The following is a 24,032-nucleotide window of genomic DNA, read 5'->3' as shown; positions in this document are numbered from 1 at the left end:
AAGTCACCATTGAATGACTTTGTGGGACAGTTCTGCCCTGGGAACATAGGATCAGCAGATGGAAAGTAGCAAAAATCCTCTGATCTAAGGACCTCGTATGAGAAAAGATGGCAGGAGAAATGCCTCTTGCTTCCATCAGCGCTGCCATTTCTGTGTCATACATAAGCTCTTAACCTCTGGGATCCACAGCTGGGAAAGATGGAGTCACTGGATTTCATGGCGTCTCGGTGGGGTATTTCAGAAGAAGGAAGTTTGCATAGTAACAGTTGTGTTGCCCAGCTTGATTTGGAGCGAATCACTTCACATCAGCACCACTCTCCTTATGGCCAGCTGGGTAATCAAAACTAGGTTAGCAGAGGACTTTTGGCTCCATTTATGCCAGAAGCTAACTCTTCCCTTTCTGGACCCCACTGTCTCTGCGCAGGTCAGAGACAGGTGGTCTCTTTAATTGCCCTTGATTTTACCTAGTGCTCAGCAATGCAATGTTCACACCTAGGCTTCATCATCATCTTCATCACTATGGGGAGGATCTATAACAATCGGAGCAATAAGGTCATGACCAGTGAATGCAGATCATTGTCCAGCCTTATGCTATGCTGTAGCTTAAGCATATGGAGGACAGCCCAGCTGTCTAAGAGCACATCCAGGTCTGTAGTCAGGACATACTGAATGTTGTGTTTTCAGTGTTACAAATCACCCAACACATAATCAATGCAACTTGTCTGCCCCAGTTTATCTTGCATAATATAACAAACACTAGCTGCCATTGGTTATTTTTATGAAATTGCATTCTTTAACTTGATTTGACACTGTATTAGCTCTCCACTTCCCTCCCAGCACCAGCACATGGTACAAAGGAAGTTTGATTTGAAACAGAAATCTATGTGTTTATATAGATCAAGGCAGAGGTATTATTACTTATATAAAAATTAATGAATGCAATAATCACAGAGAGCATTCACTACCAGAAAGAACATAGGCTCACTGACATAGCAATAAGCTCAGGCAGGGCTTTATGGATGGAGTTTTTTGCTAATTAATTTGATGGAAAAAAGAAACATTGCACAGCACAATGAAGAATAAAAGCTAAATAGCCAAATATGTTTGTGCCCTCATCTTTTACCTTACCCATACACATGGGTCTCAGCCCAGGATCTGAATCTCCATGAAGCAACATCCCAGCTCATTGAGCTGGAAGTTACACACAGACAAATGAAAGTTCATTCCCAAAGCACCGATGTCTCTTTTTGGTCATCTTCTACCCTGGCGCTCACCAGAAACAAAAAAGCATTAAAAGCAAAAATGTCACTTCACAAAGTCCATCCATACTATAAAAAAGTTAAATTCATGGTCTTATTCCCAGTCCTTCAGTCAATGCTCACTGCTCAGAACCTCCACGGCATCACTTACTCCATTCTCACACCTGGGCCACAGAGAAGCAAAAAAAAAATATACTGAGGAGAAAAGCAGAAATATAAACACAATCACAGATAAGATTTATATAGCTGTTAACATGAAAAGCAACATGTGAATATGTTTTTTTAAAACTTTTTTACTTTGTGAAGTTCTGACTTTATTGTGTGTCACCAATTCCACATCTGCTCACCACGGCTTGAGATATCACTGCTGGACTACAGTAGTGAGCTTTGTACAAGCACATATAGCTGCATGATTCCTTGTTAGTGCAAGTTACAAACCTTACAGAGCTTGTTTCGGAGCTGACACTCACTAGTTAAAATTGGTCTTTCCTTCCCTTACACCAGAAAGAAAGACAGAGGGTCCCTTGTACTTGCACTCCGCAATCGCACTGAGCCTCCCCAAGGATAATAGTACATACAGCTGCAATGCAGAATAGAAGGGAAACTCCACTTCTGATTTTAAATGCATAAGCAAATTTGCAGCCAATTTCCATGCTTATTAAAACAAAATAATTTTTCTCTCTGCACATAAAGGGCTTTGCTCCTCTAATGGCAGAGAGGGCTGTTTCAGAGGGGCTGGGATTCGCAGGTGGTGGTTAAACTGTCACACCTGTCTGCATAGCAGAGGACAAACAGCCCAGGCCCCAAGCCTGCAGATGTGCACTTAATGAACTTAACGAGTTTGTCTGCTAAGAGAAATTATCCATGTCTGTCACACATCACGTGTATTGAGGAAAGGGGAGAGGGAGGCCTGGGCAGCATCCCGTCCCTTCCTTCCAGAAGAAGTAAGTCCTGCAGTACAGGATGGAGCACATGAACGTGCTTCCTCATGACTGCTGTAGAAACCACTTTAATGCAGCAAACACTAGAGACCATAGAAACAAAAGAGTTCCTTTTATTGTATTTTACTTAAGTCCCTATTAGTTTCTTTCATGCCTGAGAGTAGGAAAGCTTGGAGTGGGAATTTGTTGGTGGTAAAACTCTACGCTTTAAAAAAAAAAAAAAACAACAAAAAAACCCCAAAAACCTCAGTGTGATGAGAGACCTGTGAAGAAACTGGAGTCTTCATGATGGGGATTTAATTATTCTAGTATCGACAAAAATGAGAATTAAAGGAGGAATCAACCTGCTGACTTCCACAGGCAGTAAAAAACATGTTTATCTTTCACTGTTTATTGAGCTCTTAGATATGATAAATTCAATAACGGTCTGGTGGGTGTTTAGTGCTTTATGATAATATATCATTGGGCTTAAAGTAATCATGGTCTGAGGCTATGAAGGTAACAAATAAGACTTGAGAGAGCATCATGTTGCTAAACTCAAATATTCCCAGAAAGACGGTAGGAGAGGAGGGGGGAGAACAAGGAAAAAGTGATATTTAAAGCAAATGGAGTAAATAAGGCAATCGTGTTGATCCCGGCAACAGCAAACAGTTAAATGTGATAGTGAAAGTTACTGGAGTAAAGCAACAACATATCAAATATAGACAGTAAGCAATTACAAAAGGTATAATAGAAAATTGAAAGTACAAGCTAGCTGATGTAAAAAGCTCACAAAAGCTCTGTAAAACATTCAAGGGAAAAAAGTTGCGCTTGCTAATACTAATCCATGAAGGCTCAGGGAAAGCTAATTAGAGTAGAGCTGCTCTTCATTTGTACAAGGACATGTGGGCCTGTTCCAGGTTTAAGTAAATGACTGAATGACAGAGACTAAACTCATTGGTGTTCTTTTAAAAGCAAAAAAAAGATAGAGAGTTCTGGCATCAGTCAATAATGCACCAGAAATAGATTTACTGGACTTTCAGAGATTTTCTAAAGCCACAAATCTATCTGCAAGGAAAACATGACTTACCACACATAACGTGAACCCACCACTTGCTGTGATTTGAGCCAATGCTGTTGTGCTCAGCTCAGGAAATCTGGTACCTTGGAGGCCTTCTCTACACCACTCATTTTATTGCATCTACCTTCGCAAGAAGCCCGATTTAAATTACTTACAGATTGGAAAAAATAGAAATACAGATACCGTTCAAAGTAGGGAATACTGAATAGGAAGAAAATTAGACATCGATCATCTCAGGGTTGAATTCCACATTCAGCCTCAGCTTTTCTGGACAAGTCAGTTACTTAGATGTCTAGTAGGATTTTCAAAGCCATCTTACTTTCAAAATCCTCAGTGCTTAGTCCATGTTTCCTCAGCATAGGGCTGAGAAGGGTGCTCATTACTTATTAAGACAGCTGATTCTGCAGTTGCACTCTCAGTATCTAAAGAACAAAATTGACACTAGGAAGAACAGCAGCAGGAATCAAGTTGTGGTCTCAGATGGGTGATGCTGAAGACCCACAGCGTTGCCTTCTTATTTTCACAGTACAGACATTTGCTGATAGAAAGCAAAATATCTAAGGATGACACCATAGTACTGAAGTGCCATACCAGAGGATGGCATGTTTGCTGTCAGCCTTGACTGAATTATTTTTCCTTTCTTTCTCTGGTGAGTTAGAGAAGTTGGCAAGGATCATAGCTCTTCTGCTGCATAAAAAGTAACCGGGTAGGAGGTGGTGAGCCTCAGTCAGTATATTGGCACATAAAGCAATAACACTCATTTTAGAGATTTCCTCCTGAAATCCTATCCTCCCTAGGAATGGAAGCACTGAGCTGGCTGGCACGTTGGGCACTTCAGCCCCTGTTCAGCCCCAAAGGGATCTACAATCCCACTCTAGGTTATTGTTTTTTTCCCCTACATATTCTTAATTAAGAAAAACAAATGAACACTTAGCCCCAAGAATCTGATTCATACAACTAGGTATCTTACATTAAATAATGCAACTCAGCAAATATTGAAATTTAGATTTTAAAAATAAACACAACTAAGAATATGAACTATGAAGAAACCTGTGCTTCTCCACCCTTGCTAAGAATGCTCATTTCTCTGTTTTAAATATTTGTTTTCTTGCTCTTAAGCACTTTTATTTTTTAAATTGCTATATCTTTATTTAACAACATTGTTGCTTATGCAGCAAAACCCCTTGTTGCTGGAATCTGACAGCCATCTAATAAAGATGATGCTTTAAGAAAGTAAGCTGAACCATCTATAAAGAAATTGTAAAATTTGATATTAATGATCCATTTCATCCTTAAACAATAGACTTCTGCGCATCACTGATGAGCCAATCAAATATATGTAATATTCATTGTCACTTTCGATAGAAAAATCAAGTAACATGCAAGGCCATCTTTATCCAGAGGACCTTACTCTCATTTCCAACAGAATTCAGCCATTTGCCCATATTTAGCTCATCAAGCAAATGAATTAATCATTCTTTCACCATTGTGCCTGCAAAAAAGAATAGTAAACACTGAGCCTTGAATGTTTTCTAGTAAGAGTCAACATCTAAATGTTAGTCCCATTCTGCATTTATACTCTGTATTAACATAAATTAGTTAAGATGCAACAAGCAGCTTTAACTGACATTTTCAACAGCAAATACTGAAAAGGCCAGTCCAAGTGGTACTGAAGTCTTGGTTTTAAGAGCACAAAATCAATTGCAAACTCTGGATATGCAGAGCAAATGATACCTAAATATTCAACTTAGGAGAATACAGAAGGTAATCCTAAACTGAATCCTCCACTCCTGCACCGAAAAGCCCTGGAACGCAGTCACGCTCTATAAAGGAGATCCGCTAGAGCTACATGCTGTGTTACAAGGCAGAGCTGTCACCCCCCCAGGTGACTGTACAGGTGCCAGGTACCACCCAGGTACCTGGGCTGAGCAGTTGGAGGCAGGAGTTTGCCCATACAGACCACCATGTTCATATCAATACTCTCTCCCCTTGCACTCAGACTGCTCGTGGCTAGCGGGCACAGTCCTCAGTCTATCCTTGCTTTATGCATGCAAGTCTGGGAATCTGAGGGACCACATGGCTGATTTTTCTGCTTGGGTCTGGGTATCTGATTATTGGTTTCTAAATATAATTGGAGATGCTGATTTCTTGGCATTTAGTATGTCAGTTCTGCTTTAGAAAAACTGCCTCAATGCATTAGTTTTCCCCGTGTTCTCAGAAAGCACCATGACTTCTCTGCCAAGGGAGAAACTGCAAGCTATAGTTTTTGTTAGGAATAAAAACTTCAAAAGCAGAATAAACCTCAAACACAGGGCTGGAAGCAAGGAGGCCACTAGTGTACTAGAGAATGCAAACAAAAGAAAATTTTGAGAGGAAACACTGGGCAAATTCTAGGTTTAGAACCATGCTTTAAATTAGCACGCATTAACACTTTTTTTTCTTTTTATTAACAGCATTTCCAATGCTTAAGGTCAATCATCAGCAAGTCCCACAGTTCACAGGTCAGAATATCTGGTATTCCCCTCAAGGCACATGGACATGTGCATTTCTTCCTCATACATTCCCCAAAAGTAGCAACACCTTTCTTAACATTCACCAGATTGACAAAGTGTTGTAAGACTTATAATAAATTGTACATTTTTAATACAGCTTTATTTCAAAAAAACCATCTATGTATAGAGTTTCTTCTCAAACTCTAATAAAATATCATGCTCTATGCTTAATGACCTTGAATTTTATATTACTGTGATGGAGGAAAAACATTCTTCATTTCTGTTATCATCTTGATAGAATGATCACTGAATGAAGTTTTAATTATTTAGGTCCAAAGTAATGCAAAATACCAAAAAATAACAAAAATAGCATAAAACCTTCAGCATCCAAATTTCTAAGAATGGTAGGGTTTGTAGGATTAAGTATTTGAATGTAAAGGGACTTTATTTCAAGTACTATAAAAGAGAAACATTGCCACTTACTGGCAGTACCAATGTCTTTGCAATATTTGTAGGCATTTATGTGCATCTTTCCAAAGCTCTATTAACCTTTATACTATTTGTCAATAAAAAGCCCCATTAACATTTAAACTGTGTATGTCCAACTGTCTACTTCAAACAAGAATCAAAAGCCTGTAAGAAACAGTTATTTATTACAGACTACATTATTGGGACTGTACATGTTGGAGATTTCAAAAAGCTCACATTTCTTAAAGTGAAAAAAAAAAAGTAAAAAAAAAAAAAAATCAATCATCAATTGGCAAAAAGGCTGAGCAGGAGATGTGACAGCCACACTGGCGAATGGGTATCACCGACAGCATTTTCTTTTGGAAAGAACAGTACAACCAGCTGGACCCTGTCCTGGTTTGGCCCAAACCAGGCCAATTAGTCTTAAAGAAACCAAGGTCACTGCTAAATTCCTCACTGCTTACGAGTGAAGAGCTGAAGGGGGGTCACACCTGCAGGGAGGAGCAGACAGGGCAGGTGGCCCAGAATTGACCAACGAGGTATTCCATCCCATACACGTCATTCTCGCTTTCCTATTTATCACTAACCCACCGCCTCCTGGAGGTGGGGCCCAGGAGGGAGGGGCCCTCCTGTCTCCCACTGATTGGTACCAGCTTTGCCAGTTCTCCAGTTAAAAGCCTGCAGGTGTGATGGCAGGGGGAGCTACTGCATTTTCCCCTCTGCCCGTGCTGGGGGGAGCAACTCTGCCTGAGGAGGATTTCCAAGCTCTCGATCTTGGTTTTGTATATATTTGATTATTTCTATTATTCTTATTATACTCTTTTTCATTACTATAGTTTATTAAAACTGTTTTAACTTTCCAACCCATAAGTCTCTCTCCCTTTTCCCTTTCCGTTAGGGTGGGGGGGGGAAGAGGGTTAACAGAGAGCATCTGCCACCGGGTTAGTAGCCGGCCCGGCTTTAAACCATGACAAGCCACTTCAGGAATACTGGAGATCTAAAGAGATCACACTGTATATGAAATTGAAATTTAAACACTGCTTTTGCAGTAGGATCAACAGAACTTACCTGACATTAAGAACTAGCGTTACCTGACATTAACAATTTGTCTTCATTGGGCAAAAATTTGATTTTAATCAAAGATAACATAATCATTGGATAAGAACTGAAATCACAGCTGTGCAGATGACAAACTCTTCAATCAAGCTGCTGAACTGGAAGTACCAGAGACATGATTCACCAGTTCAGGTATGTCCCCCAAAACTTTGTTTCAAGCATCCGTGATTTAGTGAAGTCCCTATGTGCTGCTTCTGTAAAGTGGGTAAGAAAAAATGATCCCAAATCTAGAGCCTGCAAGTGAAGTCAAGCAGTCTATTACCACTGCTTTTACAAGTCATTAATGAAGACAGCATGACCTGTTCCACTGAAGAGAAAAAAAATTCATTAATTGTCTTCAAGTATGGGAGACACACTCACAGTGACAACAGAGGCATTCATTTCATTACTTTACAACAAGAAAATCTACAGACTCCATAGAAAATTTACAACCAAAACGGAGCTAGTATAACAAACGGCACTCATGTAGCCAGCAACGAAAATGTAAAGCCTGCAAATTCAACACAAATGCATTTTAGTGGCTTCGCTTCCTCAGGCTCCAGTTTGACAGAGCACCACTTCATGCAGTCATTCTTTTCATCTCACGTCCGTCTTGTCTTCTGTTTTTTCGTTTGTCTCTTTGCATCCTCTGAGCCTCCTGTGTCAGAACCTGTCTGTCCAAGAGCACGTACTCCTTGTAGTCGAGTTGTCAGCTGTAGCAATAAGGGAATAAGCTGGGCAAAAAGAAAAAAAGCAGCAGCTTGTGATTACAATGGTATGTAAGGTCTGAATGATAACGTTCTTTAGACTCATGCACCCCCAAACAAATAGAATCTATTGCATAAATGGCACATCTACAAAGATATCAGAAAATTACAGCAAATCTTGGGAAGGAATCAAACCACACTTCTGGAAATTTCTGATAATCAAAAACGAAAATGATTGTCAGTAACTTTTTTCCTGCAGTCATCTAGCCAAGAACAGCAGTTTGAGTCCTGAGTCTAGAAGATGACCACTATTTTCAATGGAGGCACTTTCAGTGGCACTGCAGAAAATCCTAGAGAATCCCACATTCTGTGCTGTCTTACCCATGTTTGAGAGGAAATCAAGCTGCACAGACAAATTGCTATTCTCTTATCAGCAAAACAGAAATCCAGTTATAGCAGAAAAGACTAGAAGAGCACGGCTTGTTAACAGAGAAGGTTATATAGTAGGTAGTTATATTCCTGTTGAGACCTTTTCACTAGGGAGAGTGTAAAGCTAAAGAGACCAGACTCAATGATTTACAAGATTTTTTCCAGCCTGATTGTTCCTGAAGCCAATAAAATAATTATTTTCATACCTATTATCACTGAGTCTGGTTATATGAATCTGAATGATGCTGTATTGTTTTTCTTCCCAGAGCCATCAAATGAGAAGACAAAATTCAGAAATGGCACAGGAACTCACCTTTGCACTAAATTTTTTTAAAGGAAGGTAATTGTCCAAAAACTTTGCTACATTGTGGCTTTTCTTAAAATGTATCACATAAGGTGACTGCTGACTGCATCTCTGTCTGGATAACCACCTCAACAAACCCCCACTTAACACAGTACAAAGTATTCATTGATAGGACAATAATATTTGCGTAAGACAAAAAAAAAATCCATGACCTACCTTGTCATGGTTGTAACCAGCCAACAACAGAAGCAGCGTCAGTGGTAACGCAATGTAAGATCCTTGGGCAATATCTTGTTCAGGCAGCTTTCTCTGAAAACAGTGAGGACCATGGAGATTTCTTTGTTTAACAGTCATTTTGACTACGAAATCCCTCAGCTTTAAGCACCGTCAGCAACAGAATCATGTGGCATGACCAGCCCTTCCTATATGACTTCCTTCTAGGTACTGCTCCAAGATTTACTTTACCTTCAACTTCAAAGCAGTCCCCTTGAGCAGATTCATTCATCTATTACCCTCTTCCTGGGGTTTGCTGTTTTTTAAAGCTAATTCACTGATGGTCAGTCTCCACTTTACAGTCAGCCCGGTGTGCTTTGATTTACCTGTCACATGCTGCCCAAACCTCTGTGATCCCAATGATAATACTATAGCAACCTTACTAGCACAACATCTTTCAGGCACATCTGCATCCTTCATTTATAACTACCATTTCATGTTTCCCTCATGCTGCACTGGCATCTGAACATGCAGTGATGCAGAAAAGAACTGAATCATTTATGTATTACAGAATGAACACTTCACTAAGTTGACTGCACTGTTTCAGAAGTGCAAAAAGACACTTCTCTCTCTCAATGGAGAAGTTTTCCCCAATGCTAATCTGAGAATCCCTCTGCTTTACCCTCTACCTCAGCTCCAATAACTAAAGCTCTCTTTTTGGCCTGGTGATACTTCTTCCGTATACACAGAAGTCTTTAAAGGAATTCTGACAACAATCTATCTTTCTCCTTCAGCCCCCAGTCACTGCAACCTTTCAGTTAGTGTCATGGCTACAACTCCTTCCTGAACTCCTTACCAGCCTTCCATAACAGACCAGGTTACTACATCCCAGCCTGATGCCTTAAATGTGGCCAAATCCAAATTCATTGTCACTTTAACAACTCTCATAAACCTCTTCATAATCACATCAATAGAAAGTTTGGCCAAAACCACAAAATACATGCAGGCTATACTACCAGGCACTGCTCTCAAGATGAACACTGGAACATTTAAGTATTTTGTACTTACAGTGGGACTAAAGATCAGTGTAATGTGTTTATGATATCCAATGGCAGTGAACGACACCTGAGGCAGGGTATAGTCATACTGCGATTTAGACAATGTAGAATCCAGGAGCACCACGTAATTCTGTGGGTAAAAAAAAAAAAAACTTCAGTCTATAGCATCAGCAGCAGTCTGAGACAAAATCAGATTTAAAGGCAGGAGTCAGTTTAACAGGCTTCCTATCTTGTGAGACACTGGTCACTCCAGCATGAATACAATACTGCAGGCACACCAGAAACAACACTTCAGTGTCCTTAGGGAAAAAAATTAAAGTGAGCTAAGCTAATTATTCAGCAATATTCTTACCTCTCCATCTCGGAGCAGTGGTGGGAAATGGAAAAACAGGGATAGGCCTAAGTTGACTGTATGAATTGGATTGTCAAGATTTTCACTTTTGTAGAGCTTCACCTGTGAGGGAAAGAAGAATGCACAAACCAGGTATTTTTTGAGCCTGCACCACACTAGAGATTGCAGACATCCCACACCTTAAGGGATAAAATCACTTGAAAATTCATCATCATGTGTTTTATAAACAAAGTTGGCAAGTAGGAACACCTGGAATTGTTCTAAACAGGGATGTGAAAAAAATCACAGAAACAGTCTTTTTACAGAACTGGAAATAATTTAGGAACAACTGATGTCTGACATTTTCACATATCTAGTGTATTAAAAGTAGTCTGTGCTGTGCATTGACCAAAACTGAGTAATTCTTTTAAATAATCCCAGCAATTTCACAGGAATTTGCAGCTGGGCGTTGTTTCTATTTCTCTGATAGGCTTATTTTGCTTGATTTCAATTTCTCTACACTTACTTAACAAGCTAGACATCCTCAAGCTACAGAATAGGCCTGAAGTCCTCAGCAAATGGTTTGCTCAGAAACCAGCATAATTAAAAAAAGGTTGTATCATAGTCGAATAAGGCAGGTACTGGGAGCAGCACCTCCTTACATGAGGCTGCCTGTACACACAAACGTTTGTCAGCCACTGCATCTCCTCCAGAGGACACAGTGAGCAAAGCAATGGTTTTTGTGGACTAAAGCAGCCTTCTAGCATCTATACCATTGTCTGTAAACCTCTGGATCAGATACTTGCCAAAACTCGCCTCTCCTTGCAGACACAGCCCAACTAAATTCTCCTTGATTCTGCCCAGTGCTACTGAGGCTGCAGCTCCAATCACAGCTCACCAGAGCATTTCCAGTCATTTCATCAAGCCCATGTAACCAGAAGAGACCAGACTGAGGTCACAAAACCACTCGCTTGTGTCTGTTTCAAATCTTAGCACATCTTTCAAAGACAAAAATTTCTGCCTTGAAAGCAAGGGTGATGATATGCACCCATAGACAGCACACATGCATTACATGCAATGCAAGACCCAACCTAATATGAAACACATACAGGCTTGGATAACTTCCATTTAATTAAATTTTGACATTAATTCTCATTTGCTTAGGCTGAACTGCAAGGGTCTAAATTTCCCCAGAAAGATGGAAAGCTTGCTCAGGTGCTCTTCAGTAAGGTGATACATTTTCCCTTCACACCTACTCTGGGTGTTGAATCCTTTGGATGTCTCCCCAAAAAAACCCAAACAGCTTAGCAATAAGATCTTGGCAAGTGAGATTCATAACAGACTAGTCTGAAAGAAATCCAGGCATTGCATTTACATTTGTAGGTAACATTTTCAAGAAGCTTTTAAACCTGAGAAACAGTACTAAAACTCTTACCACACTAACACCTCTTGCAGATACTTCCAGCATTTGTACCCTAAGCCAAAATGATCATAAATGTTTAGCAAGATTTTTTCAGATCAGTGCAGTCTTTTGAATTTTGAAAATTTCAGCTTTAGTATTTGTCTCATACTCTCTCTTACTGTACTTTTAAATTCATGTGTCCTATGGTATCATTGCATTCACATACTATCTTCTTGCTAGCAGACATGCATGTCAACAGTTCCAGGTATTTCAGGAATTAATGCAGTTCTCTGATACAGAGGACTCATTTCACCCAGGTGTCTTGCTCTCCCTATGGGCAGGGCACCCCTAATCAGGGAAGCAGGCCCAGAAATGTACAGGCCAACCTGAGAAATTATTTCTTAAACATACTCCCAGGAAAAATGGAAATATTAAAGTAAAGCAGTGAGGAGCACTGGAGTCTTAATTCTATCTGGAATTCAAATTCACCTTCATTAAAGTATTAGTCATAATTTGAATTGTGTGCTCTGGCTACTGAACAATTTCCAGCGGCCATGAAAAAAAACATTGGGAAACCAAAGGCAAATACACTTGACAAAGATGAAAGGCTTGAACTTACACATAATGTGGAGAGATATTCGGAAGATGTAATTACATTTCCACTTAAATCAAATTGATTAATTTGCCGGAATGCTATGATATTAACATCATCAATGTCTCTGTTCCCAACCTGCAACGTAAAACACAGTCACGCTTTTATCAACAGAAGAACAGTTCGCAGAGGACAGTTAGCACAACACAAATATTGCTCATAATTTTAAACAAGAAGTGAATTTTGTTCTATACTAACCACATGGAAACTTGAAGGCTTTCCAATTGCAAGTACTTTTCCTCCAGAGTGCACAGCTTGCAGTTACAGACTTGTGCATTATCAGCACAAGGCTGATGGCATTAAGTTAAACTAAAAATGGAAGTAGTATCAAAAGCATGCATTATTTTGGAAGAGGACTGTCTGATGTCTGAACATTGGTCTCAGTATTTTGATCTGTGCTGAGAGATGCATATTACTACGCTAGGATGTTTATACAGTTGATTAATGAGGAATATGCTCATATCATAATATAACCTACTTCAAAAATATGTAACTTTATATTCTTCAAAATTGTTTAAAATACAAAACATTTGTGTTTCTAAATCTGAACCATGATCAGAGTAAGGGAAGACATTTACTCAAATAATAAGTACAGAAACAGACAGGTTATGGTTAGGCCAGGTGCCTCATCAACAGTCTGGCACCTCTGAGGCTGTACATTTTTCCTGCAGGTGTCTTTCAAATGCTTCTCTCTCCTGGAGAAAAAGGCAGGCTAGCCAGGATACTGTTAGTACAAGCTACTGCATACAGCTGTCACATGCAGTACATAACCTTCATGTGATTTTCTGGAATTTAGGTTGCCATTCTCTTCCCCTTCCCAACAAGCAAGCACTCTTAGCAAGACGACACTAAGGACTTGAAAGATTTCTGCCCTTCTGCTGCAAAGGAGGGCACCCTGGTCAGGCGCGTCTGAGCTCAAATAATGACCATCTCTCCCTGAAAAGTTCTAACTAAACGAAGACAATTAACCTTTGCTGGCTGTCAAGAGATAAATATGAGGCAGCCAATCTGAATCTGTAAGGATGGAGGAATACGTAACAAGATTTCATCAGTTCTCAATTCAAAGTTGTTATCACATTTTATAAAGATTTGCTAGTCTGAATGACAATTTTATCTACATCAAGACTGCAGGATTTCAACCAAATAAAGCATAACAAAATCCATCAATCAATAACTAAATAAGCAGATAGCATAATATGACAATTTATGACATCCTCAAGTCGCTAGTGCTTTGTTCCACATCACAAAGAAATGCTGAAAGGTATTCTATACATTTATTCTCTCGTTTCTTGATGTATAGTTTTCATGACTGTGAAAGAATCCTTTTCACTTGTTTACTGTTCAGGCTTTATCTTATTTCAATTTTAAGCTATGGTGCTGACACACAATATGGGGCCCGTATTTAGGGATCTAACTTGCTGAAAGCCACTTGTCTAAACAGAACGCATTCAACTACATTGCTGCTGACAGAACAGACATAATGCCTAGACAGATGCATCTCATATTTAAGCGATACTACAAAAAAAGAAAAAGTTACCTCAACTGCCCGATGCTGTGGTAAAGCTCTTTCAATGTGATCATTGCCTTCAGCTTTGAGTTGGACATGATACACACAACCAGGCTAAAAGCAACATTCAGATGATAAATCCCAACACTGAATAATACGGGCTTTAATTTTAGAAGACAATGAGAGATTTCATTTAAGATACACCACCCAAACAGATCTAACTCTATCCAGTTAGTTTTCCTTATCCCAAATAGAAAATTTAACTCAATAACACCATTAGGGGTGTTTACTGCCAGCAAATACAAAAGGCCTATCACAGAACTTTCACTACTTTATTACTTTACAGTATTAAAATAGATCATCTCCTCTGAAGTGTTTTAGCTAGAAAGAAAATACATTAAACAGGATTAAAACCTGATCAAATACTGCTTTCTACTTCAACACAATTGCTTACTCCATACATAGTGGTCCCAGAAGTACAGCTTCCATGTTTCCTGCAGAACAGCTTACTTCACATACGTGCTGTACAATCAACACCATACATACATCCAACATCCTGCTAAAAATACGCTGTTGCAGTATTTTCACAAGAGAAACTAAATGCTTCCCCAAATTGTTTTGCCTAAGAAGATTCCCCGCTATAACACCTGAACACCTGTTAGACACACTCAGTACATGGACCTCGTGTCACACACATCATGGGAACTGTTCAGTGCTTGTGGGAGGCCGTCACAGTATGCTGGCAGTAAGTTCCACAAACTTATACTAAAAGTTTTTTCCCTCTTTACTAGAATGAATGTTCAGTACATGACAGCGTAACACAGAGACACCCAGGGAATCTCAGCTAGCAAATGTGATGGGAAAACAGAAATCAGTAGCTAATTAATAAAACACATTTTATTGCTCCATTATCACACTAACATCCAAGTAAATGACAGAGAGCATTCTAATCCTTACCAGAAGGCCACGTAGCCTGAATTTGCCCTCTTCATCAGTTATCGTGTCTTCTCCATAGATGCTACAATCCTTCTGCCCCACAGCTTCTACTGAGACTCCCTGCTCAGGCTCTCCATTTAAAGAGGAAACTGTGCCGTAACAGCTAGAGGTATAAAGACAACCAATTGCTACAGATGTGCAGATGCTGGTTTAATGTACATTTTAAAGACATTTTATTGTTATAACCGACAGAAAAAGTACTTCATATATTTTGCATAGCATGGAGAAGAAAAGGGGAATTTATAATGTATATGTAAAACGGTTTAAAGCATTAGAATTAGCTGCAGTTCAGAACACAACTTCAGGAATCCAACTTTCCTGACCTCCATGAACAGCAGCACTTACCCCTGAGGGGAAGGAAAGGAAGGATCTTGAAGTCAGATGGCTGAATTGGTCTGCCATCCCTAGAATAGTCCTCTCCTGTCCCACTGGACGTAGCACAAGGCCCTTCCAGTGCCACTGACACAGTGCTTTCATAGCAATGTTTCTCCCTACAGTCCTGCCATCTGGGCTTAGCTATATATCCACATGCATTAGAAAAGACTAAAAAAAGTACTTATACACAGCATAATAAAATTAAATTGTGCCTTCAAAAGTACCCTCCAAAACTTCAGAACAGAGATGTATCAGGAGAAAACACACATTTTGCATCATGCATCCTGATGCAGTACGTAGCATTTAGCATGGCATTTCAGCTCTACTGACCTGTAAGCTGTTCTGTAACCAGTTATCCGAATTTTAAGATTCTGTCCTTCCTGCACTTCAATCATTTGTGATGATGGTTCAAAGCGAAACTCTTTCATCATGGGTTTAAAATAATAGTGCCCTGGGCTCTGCAAAGAGGCATAAAACAAGCTGTTTACTGATTGTGACACAAAAATTCACCAACTCCAATGATGTTTCTGCAAGAGCTCCCTAAAGAGCTGAAGTTCTCTGGCCCAGCCGCAGGTTAAACTGGTCGGAAAACACAAGCACTGAAAAACATGGAATGCATTGGACAATAAACCAATGGAACTCCACCAGGTGATAAAGCCTGAAGAGAGAAAGGAAACTATGGCCCTAAACCCTCAAGGACAGGAAAGTGACCAGGAGAGCAAGATGTCTGCAAGGAAACTATTCAGGCATGTCTACACCCATGTACAGATCAATAATCTAATTAGATTTCTTTCCTCTAAAGACTCTCAAATGATCATCAATGAAATGTCTTGTTTCATGTTTACAATCAACATCATCTACTACCTGTTGGGGAGAAATCTCTTGCCAGGTTAGAATCACAGAATCACAGAATGTTAGGGATTGGAAGGGACCTCGAAAGATCATCTAGTCCAATCCCCCTGCTGGAGCAGGATTGCCTAGACCATATCACACAGGAACACGTCCAGGTGGGTTTTGAATGTCTCCAGAGAAGGAGACTCATTTAGGTTTCACACCTTTCACTTGCTAAGATTTTAAGTGCTGTCCACTCTGAGGAACCTACATCTCTCACTGTGGGTTAAAATTTCAAAGGAGACTATACGTCCCCATGCCACTGAAGAGAGTCAACAGCATCCCTATTTTGGAGGGTAAAGTAACACAGCATCACACATGCAACCATATTCAGAAGAATCAACTTACCAGATTGGAAAAAGTCAGCATGCCATTATCCTGTGTAAGAAGGTTGGACCGAAAAACCCCTCCACTGAGAGACAAGAGAACTCCAGCAAGAGCCTGGTCATCCTCTGATTTGATCTATTTTTGAAAAAGCAATAGTTTTAAGTGTAAGCAAGGGCTGCTTTACAAAGAAGGGTTCAATTCAGAAGCCCCTTACAGAGTGCACAGATGTGCTGGCTCTGAGCACTCAGCCGTAAGTAGAAGAAAACTAGCCACATCTGCAGTGTATCCCCTCCTGCGAGACTGCAGGGCTATGGAAGCTTGTGCTCTCAACATCTGGGCAGTCACAGCTGCACACAGCAAATGCCACCAGAGCAGTCATTCTCTATCACTTTATAGGGCATGCTGGGGGCCAGAACAAAGTATCCCAAACACCACAACCATGCACTAGTTGGACCAGACTGTACATGAAAAAAATCACCCTGAAGGATAAAACTCATTAAGAGAAGTGGTCCAACTCTACAAAAGCAAATAAAGCCAGTCTTTTGGACCACAGGCTCTAACTTTCACTCTATAAACCTTGCAAAATATCTTCTGCATGGCAAGTCATGGTCTACAACTAAGCTCATCCACTGAGATTTGTTTCCCCATGACAAAATTATCTTAACCCCAAATCCCACACCCATTTGTGTTCGGCTGTGACACATGGGTTAATTTTTTGCCTGTCTAGCTCTAACTGCACACACTATTCATTCAGAACTCAAAGGATTTAGAATATTACCTCAAACGTCACCCCAGCAAGAGCAAAAGCTTTGAAGTCCCCAACTGTTCCTTCCACTGCAGTCAAAACAAACCCTTCTTTCTGAGCAGTAACTGTATATTCCAAGTCACTGTGGAGTGGTCCAACACTTCAAACAAAGGAAAGAAGAATTAGTTTTAAAAAGAAAACTTGTATATCACACATGTGTTGTCAAGTCACCATTGCACTTTAACTAAAGAATCCAAAGGATCAAAACAAATCTGTTAATTACCTGTAAGCACCTTTGTCATCAGTGAAAACTGTGATCAGTGGGGAAGCTGCTCCCTTTTCACCAATGACAATCTCAACACCTTCCAATTCAGGATGAATTCGCCCTTCCAGAAATAAGCCTGCTTTTCCATGAATCTCTATCAGCTTTCCAGGACAACTCTCTTGGTCATTGCAAAGGAGATTTAAGACAAACAAGAAAGTGAAAAATACACTCACCATTCTGTCTTACAGGAAGAGTTTAACTACTTCCAAAGTGATCAGTTGATGTTCTTTTACCTTAGAAGAAGAGATCAACCCACACAATTGTAGGGCCTCTCAACACATATTAAAACATCTGAACATTCACAAAACCAATAACTAAGTTCGCAAGCTACAAGCACATCTCCAAAACAAACATTCTGGATTTGCTAAGTGCTTTGAGGATTCATTAAGTTACATATACTGCAGCCACATGGGGAAGATTCTAACAATATTCCCTTCTAGCTGGTATTACACTGAGCTTTGGCAAAATTTTTTGAGATCAAATTCAGGTCAGCATAGTTCATGGGTCTTTTTTGTGATATTTTTATTATTGTAATTTACTACAAAGAAAACTTAACAGAAACTTGAATTTGGTAACATACTCAAAATACAAACATTGCTTTTGCATGACTTTTTCTAGGTGAGAGTAATATGAACAGTTCTGAGAATCTGGAGTCTAGTCCTTCCCCTTGTGCCAGGTGGTCTTTCAGCACTTGGAAGCTTATTCTGTTGATAAAAACTGTATTTGCACCCTCTACCAAACACCCATGCTTCCCAATTCCAGAGTAAAATTGGCCCAAAGAAATAGCTGCAATTGAAACTTCCCTAACATTACCCCTGAAGAGCTATTCATACGTTCATCTATAAGATTATATTTCTGCCTTAAAAATCTACTCTTTTCAGACTAGATTTTATTTACATTTACCTCCACTAACAACTGTTTCCACATAAGGTGGGTAGAAAAGCAGCTCTTTTGATGATGGTGTCACAGTAATTTTCTCTCCAGACCTATAAAACACAAATAAGATATAATTAGAAGAAAACTGAATTAGCAGCTCTCATGCAGAACAGAGTGCTGCGCATTGACCCAAGAACCCATATAAATACCCCAAGGAAAAAATATCAACAATAATCCAAGCAAAATTCATATTACATGGTACTAGTTTCCATTTAGCTGACAGTCAACAAGAACTGTCACAGTTACCCATACAGCAGCTCTTTCCTATATGGAATATATTATTATTCTGTTTGGTGGAAATACCAGGCAATAGTACGAAGAACACATCTTGTCCGCTGGAGCTTGGTATTACCTTGCCCAGTATGAAAATTCATATAAGAATGGTCCTTGGAGTTCCTCCACCATTTCTTGCACTGGTGGCTTTGTTCCTTCCTCCTCTTGACCCTTCTTTTCTCTCTCCTGTCGGCGGGTCTCAATTTCTGCCAGCTGCTGCTCCCTACGTAACTCCTGTACAGATTTCAGGGGCCCTAAAACTAGGGCAGGTTCACTGTCAATGGATGACCTGAAAACATGAAGAAAACAAAATAATCTCCTTTCAGACGGAGGGATAAGAGCTTGTTATATCTGTTAATTTCTGCCTTTATACCACAGCAGACAAGTCCCAAGATATTTTTTTTTAAATCCATTCCTTTTTAATTCTGCTATTTATTCCGAACATAACTAAAACTTTTAACCTCCATATCAATCTATTACTACTAGAAAGGCTCATTCATAGGGACTACAGGTAACCTACCTGGCCTAGCAGGAAAGGACCTACTTGTAACTCTCACAAGTTCTGCACCATCATGCTATAACCATTCAAGAAGTTATGGCCCCGTTGCCTCCTCCTCCTCCCCTCTGCCATGCCTCAGTCCTGCAGAACCAGTGTCACATGTCTACATCTCACCCATATTGCAGAGTCAAGCATCTTCGCTTAGGTTAGGTTTGTAAGTAGAGAGTCTTGATTTTCACCAAGTACCAGACACCAGCTCTGCTGCAGAGGCAATAACCTCTCACAGAAGCACTGACAAGCAAGAAAGAGTGGTAAATTCTTAAGCCAAAGGACCAGTTTGGAAAAGTACCTTTAACAAAGCCTTAAACTAGAAGAGAAAGGCTGGAATTCCAAACCTGACAACAAGCTTAACAGAGAAAGGATGAGTTATACAAAACAAACAAAAAGACTGGTAAGCTCACTTTTTTTTTCAGTACTAGGAACTTTCCCTCAGAACCTACCCCTCAGGAGCAGAAAATAACTTCTATCACAAATACTTCCAATAGCTGGCAACTCCCAGGAAAAGCTCCCAGTTCTAACCTATCTGCTCTATATATTTGAATTACCCAGCTATCTTGTCACTGTCTACTGATCAGATTGCTAGATCAGTTTAACCAAGTTCTTTAAATCAGCTCAGAACAATGCATCGTTTCACTTCCCTGATCTTACATCGTCTCTACCCCAGCAATTTCTTCTAGTCTCCCACCATCCTTTGTATCTTATCTTCTGTCTCATCTACAATAGTCTTAAAAACTGTCACAGAACATTGCAAAATTCTCTACGAGGAGTGAACTGAAATGATCACCATTACTTTTCCTACAAACCACTTCAGATTATCAGGATAGTCCTGACTCCTGCTTCAGTCTTCACCTATATTCTATTTTGTCTTTTTTAAGAAAAACAGATACTATTACGCTATCACACCAAGTTGTATCAAGGCTTTAAATTCCTTCTCTGCAGTCCAGAGACAATACAAAAACGTATCAAAATCTTTTTTGTCTTAAAACTTATTAAAAATCTGTACAGACATGCACACAGTCTCATGATATTAATAACAAATGTGCACAGTCTCACTTTTCAAACATTAACAAGCCATCATCAAAAATTGTTAACAGTCAGCTTTGGTTTTGGTTGGGTTGGTTTTTTTTTATTATTAACTGCAAGTTAGCAGGTCACTGCCATGGATCTGGTACACAAGCACAGACTTTTAAAAATCCAGAGCTGTTCCTTTTATGTTGATGGCATTTCATAAATGGGACTTTGGCTGAAAAGCTTCAGGCAGGCTCGAACAGAGACAGTCTGTGGCAACTGAGCTACCTTCGAAGCACTTGCCAATAGTCTCAAAAAACCCAACCAGCCTAGAAGGTCAGTATAATATTCACCTCCTCACTAAGTTGTTTTTAAAATCCTAAGGGCTCTCTGCTGTTTCAGTGTTTCTTTTCCAGCTGCTGTAGTTGTCCAGTAGTTGCAGTTATAGGTTCACTAAACTCAGGAAACTCGAGGCAATGCTCTGCAGGTAATTTGTTCTCCGAAAAGATGTTTTCTACACTCAAAAAAGTTTGAGAGCCCATAATCTAGAACAAGTGGACATCAGTAGAGCATTAATAAAGCACTCATCGTTATCAGACACTTCCAGGCAGATCTGGCACCTCATACAATTAAAGTTGCTCACAAATCAGTGCTCCCTAGTGAGCTGTCTGTTCAGCTAAACATAAATTGGCGCATTAGTGTGTAATCACACTGCATGGCTTTCCTTTTATAACCCTCTTCACACCAGTAACAATGTTCTAAAACAGCACATTCTCATTCTGAGGAAACTAAAAAGGAAAAAAATAGATCTCAGTGCTAAAGAGCTCAGACCTAAGCTAAAACAATACCCTCTGAATTCTGAAATTTCAGTTCATTAAAATGTATAAAAACTCAGAAAATAATTCCTTTTTACCATGACACACAAGTAGAAAGGGGTTATATTGAAATCAAGTGACAATGTTCAAAATGAGGGCTGGGAATTATTAAACCATCTACAAAGAACTGAAAGCACAGCTTAGCATAAAAACCCCTTGCAGTCTAGAGTTGGATGCCATCCCCTTAGAAAGCAGCCACTGCGGTATTAAAACCACAGTAAAACTTTATGAGAGGTGTCTTTTCCTTCCCCTTTTTATAGCCCCAAGATTTCTTTGTTCTTACTTAATGGTAACAGTCACATCCATCAGTTTATCTGTTACAATCGTGCCAAGGACATGGTGTCGAACTGCAGTGAGCGTCAGTATACTAGGAGAGGACCTGTAAATCAAAGTAACAAATAGATTATTCAAGGTCCCCCTCCAAAGAAAATAACCAAATCTTATTTAGCAGAGTTTGAGCTCCCATCCCTAAGTTTGAAGTGCCTTATAAACGACAATACACAAATCACACAGCAAAGCTGTAGTGCTGAGACGATAGCATATTGTAAAGGGAGCATTTTCCAGCTCTGAACCCCAAACCACCATATGACATTGGCCAAATCACTTCCCTCCTTTGTGCCTCCTTCTTCCCCTCAAGCTAAAGCTGATTTGATTGATTTCATATGTACAATCCCTTTACACACAGCAGAAGGACACTCAAAAGCTTGTTACACTAGACACAGTTCACCTAGATGCCTCAAGTCTAATAGTGTTTTGCTGCTAAAAGGAGGTTTCTGCTCCTATCCATTCACTCACTTTGTGCTGGCTCTAATGTTTAGCACACCTCCCTCTGAAGTACTTTTAACTCACTAACACAGCAGAAAAGAATCATATTTTAATGCTGAATTCGTTTTCTGCCACTTTTAATAAATTAGAAGTAGTCTGGGAGCAGAAATTCTCTTTTTTGGAAGCAAAGAGCCATTAAGCACATTGCCAGACCATAACCTGTAAGTAACCAGTAAAACATGGCTGACTTCGGAAGATCAGTGCTGCTTACTTGTGATTCGGCTGAATATTTATTTAGCTTTCAAAAACTGGGGTGAGCAGAATCAAATCACCACAGAGTCATGGCACTAGGGATGTACAACAGTGGCATACGCCTCCTAGTAAACTTACTATCCTATCTTTTGCATTTCAACTCTCACAAGTGATCAGCAGTTTCTACTGAAATATCTCTGCTTTGTCACAAAGCAAAAACAACATTAAACAGACAGAAGGTTGACAAAAATATCCATTTAAAGTAGCAAAAGTATCTTTAAAGTCTAAAAAAAAAATCAACTAACGATAAAGACTAGAAAAGGCAAGAGAACACATCTGATACGCTTTACTAAAGCTTCCCTCTATTGGTTAGAGACAGTCATAGCAACACATCCTGCATTGCTGAAAGCAAGCAGCTGCAGCAGAAGGAAACGTTAAGAAAGCACACTGATAGGCATAAGATCAAAACCAGATTTTGCTCTTACGTGTCGTAAGTGTAATATTCATGTTCAAACTGGTGGCAGGAACGTGGGGTCACTTCATATACACCTGTAAACATTAAGTCAAAGAATGATCCGTTGAAAAAATTAAAGCTTACTGTGTTGGCTGAATTCTCAAGATCCCATGAGACCTGAGGTATAAAAGCAAATACAAAATTTGACTATATATCTGCTGCCTTTCGCATAGACATGTGTAAATTAATTCACCTCTGTTCAGTCACAGATCACTACTGGAAGCTGTGCGGAGTCTCTAATGTAAACTGATACAAAACACAGTTAGGCATCACTACAGATAAACATAATTACAAACACAACAAACCAAACAAGCTCAGAAGCAATCTGTTATGGTCCCACAGCTGGTGATACCCTTTGACTGATTATAGAACGCCTGTATTATTCTATTGTGCACGAAACCACTGGCTCTAAGGATGAAATGTTCAAAGCTCAAAACTGAATCAAAAACAAATACGTTTTTTAACTGTTTTGCTAAGGGGCCATAACTGAGAATTAGCTCTAAGACATTAAAAGGAGGGGGGGGGGTGGAAATCTTATTTTAAAACATTTTTTTTTCCTGTTATAGATAACCCAGTGGTACTGCTGACAGTTATCCCTCAAGAATCCTATATTGAAATGAAACTTCGATTTGTCAGTCACATTCTAATTACAGAACACATATGAACAAGATTATTTTAACATGCTCTTCATTAAAGATAAAAGACCTTCACCTAGTTCAAAAAAAATTCTACTTCTGGAATCTGTATTTAGGTGAAGGACTAAATAGTAGGAGAATTCTAAAAACTTAGAACTTTATATACAGATATAAATAAAACAATGCCTCTCAGAAACCATTGCAGACTGGGTTTTTTTTAATTCCCAGCAGTATTAGTTGACTGGTTCTTTTTTGTTTTTTAAACTAACATTTTAGAGCTGTTACCTGGCTTTGAAAGACAGAATCTATTAACTCCTTTGGACAAGTTATAAACACCAACATTCTCTGGTCCATTTCCATCCTGATAAAATTCCTGTGAAGCCACAACACAATTCACTATTAGTAACTACCAAACAACAACATTAAAACAGTATTTGCCTAAAGATACATTGATGCTTCTCTTCCAGAGCAGCTAACACCACAAGACCCTTTTACCAAATTTAAGAGAGAAATCCAAAAGCTCTCTAAATATCAATGTTGCTATATGACTCCCTTGAGACATGAGAAAGCCTTGATTCCAAGCATAATCCAATCTACCTACAAAAGTTCATTTAAAAAATACAAGGATGTTTGTTATC

The 24,032-nt window shown here is 39.4% G+C and overlaps 1 protein-coding gene across 1 annotated transcript in view; it reads right to left on the bottom strand.

The window, feature by feature from the left end:
- Positions 1–5,684: 5,684 nt before the first annotated feature.
- The window catches only part of NOMO2 (NODAL modulator 2), a 30,179-nt gene continuing 11,831 nt past the window's right edge, over positions 5,685–24,032 (bottom strand). Inside the window, exons 16-31 of the mRNA XM_068422615.1 lie at positions 23,680–23,767; positions 22,731–22,794; positions 21,512–21,607; positions 18,866–19,075; positions 18,481–18,563; positions 17,536–17,695; positions 17,286–17,412; positions 16,529–16,642; positions 15,620–15,747; positions 14,876–15,017; positions 13,949–14,032; positions 12,379–12,489; positions 10,379–10,480; positions 10,037–10,156; positions 8,972–9,064; positions 5,685–8,049 (exon numbers count right to left, since the gene is read on the bottom strand). Of these exons, the coding sequence (XP_068278716.1) occupies positions 7,918–8,049; positions 8,972–9,064; positions 10,037–10,156; positions 10,379–10,480; positions 12,379–12,489; positions 13,949–14,032; positions 14,876–15,017; positions 15,620–15,747; positions 16,529–16,642; positions 17,286–17,412; positions 17,536–17,695; positions 18,481–18,563; positions 18,866–19,075; positions 21,512–21,607; positions 22,731–22,794; positions 23,680–23,767 (1,854 nt within the window). The 3' untranslated portion in view covers positions 5,685–7,917. The remainder of the gene's footprint in view (positions 8,050–8,971; positions 9,065–10,036; positions 10,157–10,378; positions 10,481–12,378; positions 12,490–13,948; positions 14,033–14,875; positions 15,018–15,619; positions 15,748–16,528; positions 16,643–17,285; positions 17,413–17,535; positions 17,696–18,480; positions 18,564–18,865; positions 19,076–21,511; positions 21,608–22,730; positions 22,795–23,679; positions 23,768–24,032) is intronic.

The sequence above is a fragment of the Nyctibius grandis genome, chromosome Z (assembly GCF_013368605.1).
Source record: "Nyctibius grandis isolate bNycGra1 chromosome Z, bNycGra1.pri, whole genome shotgun sequence".
NCBI classification, from domain to species: domain Eukaryota; kingdom Metazoa; phylum Chordata; class Aves; order Nyctibiiformes; family Nyctibiidae; genus Nyctibius; species Nyctibius grandis.
Note: the sequence above shows the minus strand (reverse complement) of the source record. Positions and strands in the feature narration are given on the sequence as shown.